Source organism: Dendroctonus ponderosae, unplaced genomic scaffold (genome assembly GCF_020466585.1).
Source record: "Dendroctonus ponderosae isolate FM_Combo_2020 unplaced genomic scaffold, Dpon_F_20191213v2 Dpon_F_20191213_10, whole genome shotgun sequence".
Taxonomy (NCBI): domain Eukaryota; kingdom Metazoa; phylum Arthropoda; class Insecta; order Coleoptera; family Curculionidae; genus Dendroctonus; species Dendroctonus ponderosae.
Window position 1 is genome coordinate 1,073,614 of NW_026017111.1, and position 11,418 is coordinate 1,085,031.

Here is an 11,418-nt window from a genome sequence, read left to right on the forward strand (position 1 = left end):
CAAAATCCACTTGAACATGACGCTGCTACCATGTTTTTCAATGAATTCGATTAATTGCTCGCGTCGGTGAGCTGAAAATGATGTAAAATTATAAAATAAATATAAATAAAAAAGCACACGTTTTCAAGTAAGCAATGCGACATTTTTCAAACACAAAAATCAAACGATCTAAACTTAAAAAGATAAAAATAAAATAATCCAATTTTAACAATTATTGCTAATGCATTATTATGAATTGCTTGTTGTTATTAGTTGGCTATTAGAATGATCAAATAGCCGTTTTCACAATAAACAAACAATGACAATTACTCAAAGATCTCACGGGAATATCGTTTTGCTTTTTTTGGTCTTATTCAATCAGCCTGATGCAAAAACTAGACGGAATTTTGAAATTGTCGCTGGAATTCAAGATTACGGGAAAGTTATATCATCGGCTATTGATAATGTCGATGTGCGGCCCCAAAAATAACCAGAACCAAACGGGTAATGAAATAATTAACAAATAAACTGATTAATTTAACTCACTTTGGTTATTTCTTTGGCCCCGTGCTGGCAAAACAGATTATTAACTATTTAAAGAGAAAACAGGGAATGTTTTGGGAAAAACCGTATATTTTTGGTACAAATACAGTTCACATTTTGGCAGTCTTAACTCTCTTACTGGACAGGCTGTACTTGAAGTTCTCAATCACAATTCCAATCTTCATTGCCAGAATAGTGACGAAATAATTCAGCAGGAGGAACATGATCCTTTGCGGCCAATTAAACACGTGGAACAGTCCATAGATGAAGCGTCCATAGATGAAGAACGTGATGAAGAATCTGTGTTACCAACCAATTTAATTATTAATTTGCAAGTTTTGCTGTTGGCCAACTTACATGATGTCGTAGAAGATGGTCAGCACAGTTAAGGCAGTGAAGGCACTTTTGGAAGTGGGCAAAAGTTGATTGGTTATTAGCACTTCGATGATGAGGAATACGACAATATTCGTGTGAATGCAGTGGTTGAGCCAATCTGGAATGAATTCATCGCAAACCTCTGGATAAACCTGGGAAAAAACTTTATTAGCACAATCGCTCTTTACTGACTTTACTGTCTGTAAAGCGCGCAATTTGAAGACGGGAGGAGAAAAAGAGCGGCTTTGAATAATCTCGGAAAGAGCTAAAATATTGCGAATCGATTTTTAAGCAAAAAATGAGCCAAACTCCGATGTTTGACTTAGAACAAACCAGCTTCCCAACTATGAATTTGCTGGCATTTTCCTGATAAAAACTGCACAACCAACAGGGCTTTTTCTCCTCAAATAAACATGTAGTTCCAAGGGCTCTAACAGCGTCACTTACCAGCTCTCTATCAATGGAATACACGCCCCAGAACATGGTGGAAACAAAAATGGAGCATGGAAAGACGATGCTGGTGAACAGGAAGCCCTTCCATCGGTCTATTCTATCTCTCAGACTGTCCCACAGGGAGCAAATCCTTAGGAGATCGTGTGTTACAGCCAGAGTAAAATAGATCGTTTGAAACACCTAAAGAATGAGTTCTTTGCTGTTAAAAGGCCGATGATCGGAGAACGCTACTAACCAAGTTCCAATTAGTGAAGAACACAGTGGAGAAATTCTTGATATCCGAAATCCGATGGTCCAAGTCGTAGAATTTGTCGCTTTCTATCCTTGCGTGCATTCGATGCCCGCAGAAAAACACATTTAGGTGATGCGCTAGAAAACTCACATGGAAAATGGGGCCCAACACTGACCGCACTTGTCGCATTCTAACTGATTCTATTTGGGCAAAAACAGCTTCTTTAACTGCAAGGGTGGTTATTTCTTTAATCGCCACCAATAAAAGTATTTTAAGCCGCTTGATAAGCGTGTGTACAAATGAAGGCTTCGAGTGCGTTTGACTAGTCAACCTCGCATCCATCAGTCTTTAAGTAAGTCTTCGACGTCAAAGCCTTATCACAGTGATAATGAATGATTAAGTGATAGAAACTCTGAAAAAAGTGCAAATATATTCACTGCATATTGGAATCACTAGTTGAAGATTCAATTTATCCGAAGAAAACCCATGGTCGTTGCTTATGGGTTATTAGTTATTAATTAAGTTTTTATCTTCGTTGGGGTTTTAATCGGCTTCACTTTCTGAATATTCATGCTTTTTTGATTGCAATTGCAATTGTATAAGACAATGCACAAATATTGTGTTATTGTGAACAATTATTATTTTTCTTGATTAATTTACGATACAATTAACCGCGTGGCTGCGACAATATCGTGGATTATTCATCAATTAATTACTGTCTTTCAGCAGGATTTATTTTTAAGCCCAAAGCCCACATTATTTATGATACAGGATTCGAGACAGTCGTAAAAAAATTGCAAAGTTTCAAGAATTTTGAATTCACTTCTTTGGCTTTTGGACCACTTTTCAATCTTCCAGTTTATTTACTTACTCAGAACTTCTTTTTCTTAACATTTAAAGCTGCCCTTCAGTGTGTATTTATTCAATTTTAGAAAAATATAGACAGCAAAATTCAATAGAACGCTTAGCAAACACGAAAAAACAAATAATTACCTTTAATGCAAATAAAGATATAAAATTATGTCCAATTTATAAACCGATTATCCTGAGTGCGTCGAATGTATTTGCCCCGCCCTGGATTTATCGGTTTTATATTTTGTTTTCATTAATGTTTCAAATATACGAAAATCCGGCGCGCTTATCAAATTCCATTAATACGCTTGTCTATCTTTGTTAAGAAGTCTGTCTGGGGCAAAAGGAATCCGGGTGAATCGGGTTATCATAATAGATTAAGCCTGGTTTCCGAAAGGCTCCAGTATTTTTCAGTCGATTTTTCCGGGTTTATCTGCGTAAGCAGACAGAAAAAGTGCACTTGAAATTAAACTCGAGTTGTTTTTCGAGTTGGTTATTGCATTATTTAGACTGTTTTTAACTTAACAAACGCAAATTTATCCTTGGTTTTTTGTTGTTTATTTTCTATAATTTAAAAAATGAAGATTTTTAGCGTTCAAATATTTCCTCAGATTTTATCTGCACTCGGCTAAAAACCTAAACAAAAAACGGAAGGCCATTGGAAGCAAAAATCAATATTAACTAAATTGTGTATTTAGTAATTTATATTACTATATTGTTTGTTTAATCAACGAATCAGTGGCAAATTAATGCTATCAGGAATCATTTAATGTCGCATTTTCGCAATATACCAACCACCGCTTCAATATAGTTCAGATGATTAAAAAATGTTTGTCGAAATGTTACTATATTGATTGTTTATTGTCAATGCACCAATTTGATAAGCCATTTATTTTAAAGTTGTTGTTAATCGATTTGAAAAATAAACAGGAATTCACTGGAATTTAGATTTTATCAGCAAGATATACATTTTATTGTGGAATCCGAAAACTGCAATAAAATATCATAATAAACTACTTGTTTAAAAAAATAATCTGCTAGTTTCCCTTTCGGTCTTCGAAGTTTCCAAGTTCACTATAAACCCTTCATGCCGATGCTTCTCTAATGACGTCATCAAACGTATATATAGCGTGCTTCAATGTAAATATGCCGTATCGCCAGACACCCCAGTCCACCTCCAGTCATTTCTGACAGCCGCTCTTTTGGTTATGTTTTGATTCGGCACAATTGGATCAATAAGCATGAAATTGCTGTAATTATCTTTAGCAATGCTGTTGCTGTCCTAATTTAAAATATGTGAATGTTGGCAGTTTTGTGCGAGAAATGGCAGTACTGTTATGCGCGATATTCCTACTGTTGCGACTGAAAGGGGCGTTAAACCAGTCGCAACAGTTGCAGCTCATCTCCAAGAGCCATTCTCCCCATCTGGAGACCTATTCCACGTATTCAGACTCTGTGATAATGCATTTTACTGTGCCCGACAATACCATCAATGCATCGTTCGTCTTTGCAGCCTCACAGCAGGATCTTTCAATATTTGGTTAGTGGAATCCTTTACAACTTCACTAGGAGCAGTCGGTCGCTTGCTTGGTTGCTTTTTCATAGTTTACAGCCCCTTAAGTAGATGTTGTTGTAGATGGAAGGCGAAGGTTCGTTTGAAGTTGTAAATATGCTCTGATCAAAAGCTCCTTTTCACTCTAAACTAACGTTAATTGACGCAGAGAAACACAAGCAAACTCGAGCTAGTTGCACGTTTTAATTTTAATTTTAATCTTCCAGGTTGCACTGTTCGAAATGTGTCGCTCTATCTCAAGCATGGAGCTCCGCCCGTGATCAATCCGGACGGATCGCCGTTTCCTGAGGAGTTCCGCAACATATCCAGACCGCCAACGTATAATCTGGAGTTTCTAACCGATCAAAAGCAATCGTACATAAATGTCTCGTCACCTGAGCCTGGGATGTATTTTGCGGCAATTTTTTTGGCCTATGAAGATCCCCGCTTCCAGAAAATATCCCAACAAGGTAGGAAGTATCTGAAAACACTCTCCCCTATGTGGAGCAACACCCGAGCAAATTGCTGATGTTTTCGCTGTTTTTTCAGGTTTAACCCAGTCCTGCCGAGCATACATTGACGCCTCAGTTTACGTCTCCAGAGTGGAAAATCCGACAATAATTTCCGAAAACCGCATAGTTGAAGTGGTACTTTCGAACGCGAGCAGGCATTTTACCTTTTTGGCTCCGGAGGGTCTGGACAGTGCTCTGGTTGATGTGGAAATCGCCGATATTCCCTCCAAAGTTAAGCGAGTGGTTTTGAGGATTGGAGCGCGCAGTCCGCCGACAGAGAAAGTTTTTTTGGTTGAGAAGCTTCTGAATGCTTCCGATCCATCCGCGCAAATCGCCTTTGGGGCTGAGCCCCGAACCTGGTATTACCTGGCTGTGTCTGCTGAGTCTAGTTCCGATGCTAGCGAAAAAGTGGCCCTGAATCTTCACCCGAAGTTCTTCTCAAGCAAACTGCCATCATCGGATACGTTTGTGGCTCAGAAGCACGGCAACGCCACTCTGTACAATATGTCGGTGGTCCATAAGTACTACCAAATGTTCCGGCTCGCAGACGTCCAGCCGTACAAGCAGTTCGATTTGGTGCGCGATTCGGCTACGGAGAGTTTCGCCTTTTTCTACAAACTGCAGCCCGAGCTCGCCAGCAACTCGTTCGTGCCGATCAATGTGACCAGCGAGGAGTTCTCTGTGCTCAAGTTCGAGTTGCAAAGGGGCGTCGACATCGGGGGCACCTTGCAGTACATTCTGGCCTTCAAGCCCCGCATTTCCCGGACCAAACACACCCTCCGGTTGCTTCCGGAGCCGGAAAGTCACACTATTGTCGGCTGCATCCAGAGGAACCACTTGGCCGTGCCAGTTTGGCCCAAATATTGCGCGTCTGATGAAGACTCCTTTCTGGCGCCGATCGTCCTGAACGCCACAGTCAGCAACTCCACAGTTTTGATCCCTTTTCCGGAAAGCGGCGATTGGTATGCTTCGTTCAAGTTGTTCTGCGGCTCTTGCGAGCCGTGTGACTGTCCTGCCGCCTGCCAGGCCGAGTACGAGAGATGCACGATTGGGTGCGAGTTGAGTTCGTCCGAAAATTGCGTGGCCGAGTGCAGCTCCAAAGCGCTGAGCTCGGAGAAGTGCGCAGCATGCGACTGTGATGGGCCTTGCCGGAGGAATTCTTCTAGATCGTGCAGCAGCAGCGTGATCTTCGATGTGAGCTCGCGCCCGTGCTACTTTGGGGAATGCGGCAAGCAAGGGGAGTGTGGCCTGTTTATTTCGGATGGAGTTGCCTATTCTTCGTGCCGATGCAGCAACAATTACCGAGGTAAACTTTGCCTGCGACTGTATTGCAAAATCATCAATTTGCGTTCTTCTCAGGTTTTGATTGCTCCGATGGATCTCTGGCCACGCCCTACTACCTGGTGCTCATAGAGTTCCTCCTTCTGATTTTAAGCAATGTGTTCTTTTTGCCGGCCACTTACATCGCATTCCGGCGCCGATACTACGTAGAGACGCTCGCCTACTTCTCCATTTTCCTGTCCTCGTCCTTCTACCATGCATGCGACGCTGGTGAGAACATTCTCAGCTTTTGCGTCTTCAGATTAGGGGCCTTGCAGTTTGCAGACTTTTTCTCCGCTCTGTTGGCCATTTGGCTCACGTTGTTGGCCATCGCCGACCTGCCCCAGTTGGCTCTATCGCTGCTCCAAATGGGCGGGTCAATTATCATAGCTTTCTGTGTTAATTTGAACCGGTATGCCCTATGGATATTTGCGCTGCCCTCTGTGGTAGGCGTCGTTATTATAGGCGTCAGTTGGTACCTAAAGTACAGGAAATATCGCTGCAGATTTGTGGACAGACGGTACCTCTATGTGATGATGCCCATTGGGGCGGCTGTGGTGGCCATCGGTTTGGGTATCTACGGGATATTGCAGACGCAAGACAATTACAAGTATTTGCATTCTTTGTGGCACATTATAATGGCAACGGGAGTGTTCTTTTTGCTGCCACAACAGGACACTTTTGAAGTCGCAGTATTGTTGTCGTGATGATGTTGGACGTTTCAGTTGCTCGCGATTTATTAGCTGAATGTTATTTAAATGATAATTAGGCAATTTTTTGTTAATGGTATTATTTAACGAGCAAAGGATGATCAATTTTCCACTTTTTCGCCAGTCAGTTGATCTGTTCTGGTCTGGTTCTTCGTAGTTTTTTTGGCAACGTTTGCAACGATTCATTGTTGAGTTTTTCTAGCGTCTGATTTTCGCTTCAGCTACAACCAATGGTTGATTATCGGCTTCAAATTGCAGTTTTGCCCGACGAGGAATTTGGCCTCTATTCCCAGATAGCACAAAATATTACATACATATTTAGGAAATATTTATATGTTTGCTAAATATTTCGGATCAAAAGCAAGTATTTCTTAAATATTTGTTTCTAATATTTAATTAGCATGAAACAAATAAGTTATTAATAATTTTCTTATTGCATAATACTTTTGCACGTATATATAACAACCTTAACACCCAAAAAGTTAGTAATATATTATTTTTAATAAATGTGAACAAACTTTAGAACATATCTCAATTTTCATTGATCGATGAATAGCAAATATTTCAGAGCAAAAGGAAATATTTATTAAATATTATTTAAATGTTATTTAGAAATTATTTGTTTCTAATATTTAATTAGCATGAAATAAATAAAATAATAATAGGTTTTCTTAGTGCGTAATACTTTTTGTGTCTATATATAACACCACTAACACGCAAAAAGTTACTAATACATTAATTTAATAAGTGGGAACAAACTTTAGAACATGATATTTCAATTTTCATTGGTCAATGAATAGAAAATATTTCAGAGCAAAAGAAAATATTTTTTAAATGTTATTTCAAAAATATTTGTTTCTAATATTTAATTAACACGAAGCACATAAATTAAGAATACTTTTTCATAGTACCAAAACTTTTTGTATTTATATATAACACCATTAACACCCAAAACGTTAATAATATATTATTTTTAATAAGTGTGAACAAACTTTAGAACATATTATCTCAATTTTCATGGGTCAATTAACGGTAAATATTTCAAAGCAAAAAGAAATATTTATAAGAACTATTTTTATAATATATAAGAGTTTGTCGCGTCAACCTATATTAAATGTTGCAAAAAAAATATTTCTTAAATATCTGATTTAAATGTCAGAAAAATATTTATAAGAAATATTGTTATAATATTCAAGAATCTGTCGCTTCAACCTATATTAAATATTGCAAAAAAATATTACTGTAATATTTGTGTGCTATCTGGGTTGTGATTGTTTTACTCTTAATTTTTGCAATTTTTTCGGTKTTTTTTTTAGGTTTTCTGCTTCAAAACSCTCTTTCGTCTAAAGCTTTAATGTCGGSCGTTTTTTTAGCTTTTTGCTCTGAAATGGCTGGCATTAGAGCTTTCGGCTAAGAGCACGTTTCCACCCAGGAAACAATTCTTTTAAAATTGGGCCTTCAAGTTTTTTGTTTTTATCGCAGCGCAGGAGTTAGGCGCAAAACAATCTCAGGGAATAAAAAATAAAAAAAAACAGTTAAAAGATGGAAAAAGTGCAGCTGTTTGCATCAAATAGATCTCAAAATTTAAAAAAATCTATAACAATCTGTATTTCGATAACAATGATTCCATTCCAAGCGCAAATAAAAGTAGTATTTATTTAGCTTTGCAGTAAAGTTAGGCCTGGGTAACGCTGTGTTGAGTTGCGCTATTGAGTTATAACTCATTGGTTAATGAGCTGTAAGTCATTTATTAAAGCTCTATGAGACCCGAGACTAGAATTATCACATCTAAAAAAAGACCGTTTTTTTCTGAGCAACGTTCTACTGCTTTGTTCAAACAACTAAAAAAAGTCATCTAGATTTTTCCCACCAACAGAACCCAAGTCCAAAGAAAGTCGACGAGTTTTCATGTAAAATCGATCTCTTAATTTTTTTGCATGAAAGAATCAGTTTGCGAGTATTTTACAGTAAACGTAAGGAAAAATCCCAGACTGTTTGTTGGGTATTTCGCCTCAAAAAATGTTTGTCTTTAAAAAAAAAACAGAATTTCCTCATGTCTTTTATTACAGATTGATAAATAGTCGTGAAGAAATTATGTCTTTTTTAAAGACAAACATTTTTTAAGGCGAAATACCCAACAAACAGTCTGTGAAAACATGAATCCGCCTCAACCATATAGAACTTATCTACAACAAATTAAATTATAGTTTAACAATAGGAATTTGCACCATTTTTTAGGCGTTTTAAGAGCCTTCTTTTCTTTGAGACTCGCTTTTCCTGCAACTGCAAACATTATTTAGACACTGAGATTCCTTTTTTTGGGTATTTTATGCATTTGATACGAAATGTTCGTTTCCTCAGTTGGCTCCTTTTGTCATCAATTAATGACGAAATCATCCTCTCTATTTTTTTATTATTTAATGTAAGCACGTAATTTTACCTTGTGATAATACGCAGAAATTATGTGATTATTATATTTAAGTAACCGACAAATAACGGTTCTACAAACGTATTGTTATTTAAAGCTATTGGTTAATTTGCAATAACATGATTAAACCTTTCACATTTCATTTACTTTGTAGAATTGTTCTGTGTACTACTCAGTAATTCCAAAGAATTTGTGATGTTTTATAGGCAATTTTATCGTAATGAAGCCTCCAGTTTACTAGGATTTATGTATAAAGGATATTGATGTGAAATCGCGTCCCAGATGAAAACTAATATTAATTTATTAATGTTGAAATATAGTCTATTTATAACGAACAGTGTGTTCAGTGCCAAAGTAGAAATTGAGTTTTACCCTGATAGTGATTTTTAATCGCCAATGCAGATGAAATAGTKATTAGAATCTTATCTTTCCAGGGTCTCAGTCARAGTGGGAAATACAAATTTAAAAAATTYGTATAYYGTTTATTTCATAACGTTTCGRCGAGACAACAGCGCCATCATCAGATTGAAAATTTACACAAACTCATAATTGGTAAACATTACGTTCTTTTAGGTCTTTGCCTTCTTGAAACCGTAAATTTGTCTTTCGAGAGACAAATTTCAGGTTTCAAGAAGGCAAAGACCTAAAAGAACGTAATGTTTACCAATTATGAGTTTGTGTAAATTTTCAATCTGATGATGGCGCTGTTGTCTCGCCGAAACGTTATGAAATAAACGATATTCGTTTTACTTCACACTTTGACTGAGACCCGGGAAAGATAAGAATCTAATAACAATTACACGCAGTCAGGAAAATAATCAAAATAGATAAAACAGTTACTTTAAGAGTTTCTCCATCGCAAAAACCATCTGAGCTCAAACATTCATTACTTACTTAGTGAAAACATGATTAGCATCCCAAACCCGTTCGAGAACCCCAATTTAATGCCCAGTCCAAATAATGAAGCATTTCAGAAGGTTGCATAAAATCTCTTAAACTTTTCGCTCAAACAACAGCAGTTTTTGGCAGAAACGAAGTCAAAAGCGCTTTTTTTGGGGGCGAAAAAGGTCAAGATTCCTCCGATGTTATCGAAAACAAACAACAAAGTGTTTGATTCAACGCTTTAATTCTGCATGGCAATCCAGGCCAGTGATAAATCAGTGTTTGGACAGATTCCAGTTGCACAGAGATTGTTTGCGATTTACCATGGCCGAAGAAGGCGACGTCCTAATCGAACTCACCGACATCCAGTTAAAACAACTGGCAGCAATTTACGGAAAATTACGAAACCAACTTCCCCATTTGCACAGTTTTTTCCATATTTGTCTGCGATCTAAAGCGCTGGGAATGCTGGATTTTGTCCACGTTTACTCACCTGGAGGATGCTGGCAGGAGGATGGCACTTTCATTGCATCCATGCCGGTAAGAACACGCAAAAACCTGTTTTATTTGTATATATCTGAGCTATTTTAGATACATTCCCATGACATAGTGTTTCACAGTTTGGACCCGTCGGGGACCAATCTCATAGAGGGTTTCAGGAAGACGAAAAAGTTCAAATTCCTCAAGGATCCTGCTAGAGACTACACCTACCTGTACGGGGTTCATGAGATGTTTTGCTCGAAAATCCTGCAACTTTTCACTGAAGATCTTCAACATGAAGTGAGTTACAACCACGCCTTCCACCTATACAGGCTGGACATGGAAAAGGCCTTACAAAGCGAGTTTCGGTAATTTTCCAACTGCAGGACTTCAAACGCTGAATGTGTTTATTGTTAGTGTCCCGGACGAAGTCTATATAACGGCTCTGGAGCCTCAAGATCTTCCAGCTGTAGTCAAGGCATGGCCATTCAGCTTCCCTGCAGCTGAGCAGAAGCTGCAGGACTGCCTGAAGCTGAGCGTCGGATTCGTGGTTCGACTCAAATCAACCGACGAAATGGTTTCTTGGGTAACTTCTTCTTGCTACGGTAAGCGATTTGACTTGGATCTTTGACTATTTCCTGCATGCGAAGCAATTTCAGGCCAAATGGCTGCCCTTCAAACAGCTGTGCAGCACCAACAAAAAGGATACGCTCAATTAGCAGTTAGGGAATTCTCGCGTTATTTAGCAAATAACGGTTTTGATACTTGCGGAACGGTGGTAGCTGGAAATGTGCCTTGCGAACGGATGCTGGAGGGTTTGGGCTTTGAAAAGCTGTTAAAATGCCGGTTTATTGCCATCCGAAATAAGTATTAGATCCCACATAGCAAAATGATGTTCCCAGAATATACCTGGAACGTTCATGTGATGTACATGCATATTCCTGGGACATACATGAGTTACATTATGAACGTTCCATGATGTCCCAGGAATCTGTCAGAGTTAATACACTGTATGTTCATGGTATGTTCAGTGAATGTATATGGTATGTTCAGGGAATATACATACATATATGTAACGAAAGAAAAACGATACTTTATTT

General features: G+C 38.3%; 4 protein-coding genes across 7 annotated transcripts in view; 3 read left to right on the forward strand and 1 right to left on the reverse strand.

Annotated features, from left to right (window-relative positions):
* LOC109542452 (VPS35 endosomal protein-sorting factor-like) overlaps window positions 1-8,557 on the forward strand; it is a 20,826-nt gene extending 12,269 nt beyond the window's left edge. Inside the window, exon 19 of the mRNA XM_048662006.1 lies at window positions 7,957-8,557. Coding sequence (XP_048517963.1) covers window positions 7,957-7,976 — 20 coding nt within the window. The 3' untranslated portion in view covers window positions 7,977-8,557. The remainder of the gene's footprint in view (window positions 1-7,956) is intronic.
* Window positions 593-2,083, reverse strand: LOC109542461 (androgen-dependent TFPI-regulating protein). The gene is made up of 4 exons (XM_019911698.2): window positions 1,586-2,083; window positions 1,345-1,530; window positions 880-1,049; window positions 593-822 (listed from the first exon to the last, which is right to left on the reverse strand). The coding sequence occupies exons 1-4, from the start codon at window positions 1,922-1,924 to the stop codon at window positions 633-635; spliced, it is 885 nt and encodes a 294-aa protein (XP_019767257.2). The 5' UTR covers window positions 1,925-2,083; the 3' UTR covers window positions 593-632.
* Window positions 3,603-6,596, forward strand: LOC109542462 (post-GPI attachment to proteins factor 6). Of its 2 annotated transcripts, none has more exons than XM_019911699.2 (4): window positions 3,603-3,974; window positions 4,214-4,456; window positions 4,536-5,804; window positions 5,858-6,596. In XM_019911699.2, exons 1-4 carry the CDS (start codon window positions 3,758-3,760, stop codon window positions 6,523-6,525), a joined length of 2,397 nt encoding a protein of 798 aa, XP_019767258.2. In that variant the 5' UTR covers window positions 3,603-3,757; the 3' UTR covers window positions 6,526-6,596. The 2 variants fall into 2 exon arrangements, with proteins under 2 accessions (XP_019767258.2, XP_019767259.2); XM_019911700.2 differs by having other exon boundaries at window positions 3,906-4,083.
* Window positions 8,558-9,769: 1,212 nt separating the features above from the next.
* The window catches only part of LOC109542463, a 4,245-nt gene continuing 2,596 nt past the window's right edge, over window positions 9,770-11,418 (forward strand). The window contains exons 1-4 of one of the 3 annotated variants that reach the window (XM_019911702.2): window positions 9,771-10,378; window positions 10,430-10,686; window positions 10,736-10,923; window positions 10,972-11,344. In XM_019911702.2, coding sequence (XP_019767261.2) covers window positions 10,163-10,378; window positions 10,430-10,686; window positions 10,736-10,923; window positions 10,972-11,192 — 882 coding nt within the window. In that variant the 5' untranslated portion in view covers window positions 9,771-10,162 and the 3' untranslated portion in view covers window positions 11,193-11,344. Of the gene's footprint in view, window positions 10,379-10,429; window positions 10,687-10,735; window positions 10,924-10,971; window positions 11,345-11,418 lie in introns of those variants that run through there. The other 2 variants (XM_019911703.2, XM_048662022.1) reach the window with 2 other exon arrangements.

Coding starts and splice junctions, on each gene's coding strand:
- LOC109542461 (XM_019911698.2), bottom strand. CDS start 1,924: ATGGATGCGAGGTTGACTAGTCAAACGCACTCGAAGCCTTCATTTGTA. Junction 1,531..1,585: donor TCTTCACTAATTGGAACTTG/GTTAGTAGCGTT, acceptor CTCATTCTTTAG/GTGTTTCAAACGATCTATTT. Junction 1,050..1,344: donor ATTCCATTGATAGAGAGCTG/GTAAGTGACGCT, acceptor GTTTTTTCCCAG/GTTTATCCAGAGGTTTGCGA.
- LOC109542462 (XM_019911699.2), top strand. CDS start 3,758: ATGGCAGTACTGTTATGCGCGATATTCCTACTGTTGCGACTGAAAGGG. Junction 3,975..4,213: donor GCAGGATCTTTCAATATTTG/GTTAGTGGAATC, acceptor TTAATCTTCCAG/GTTGCACTGTTCGAAATGTG. Junction 5,805..5,857: donor ATGCAGCAACAATTACCGAG/GTAAACTTTGCC, acceptor CGTTCTTCTCAG/GTTTTGATTGCTCCGATGGA.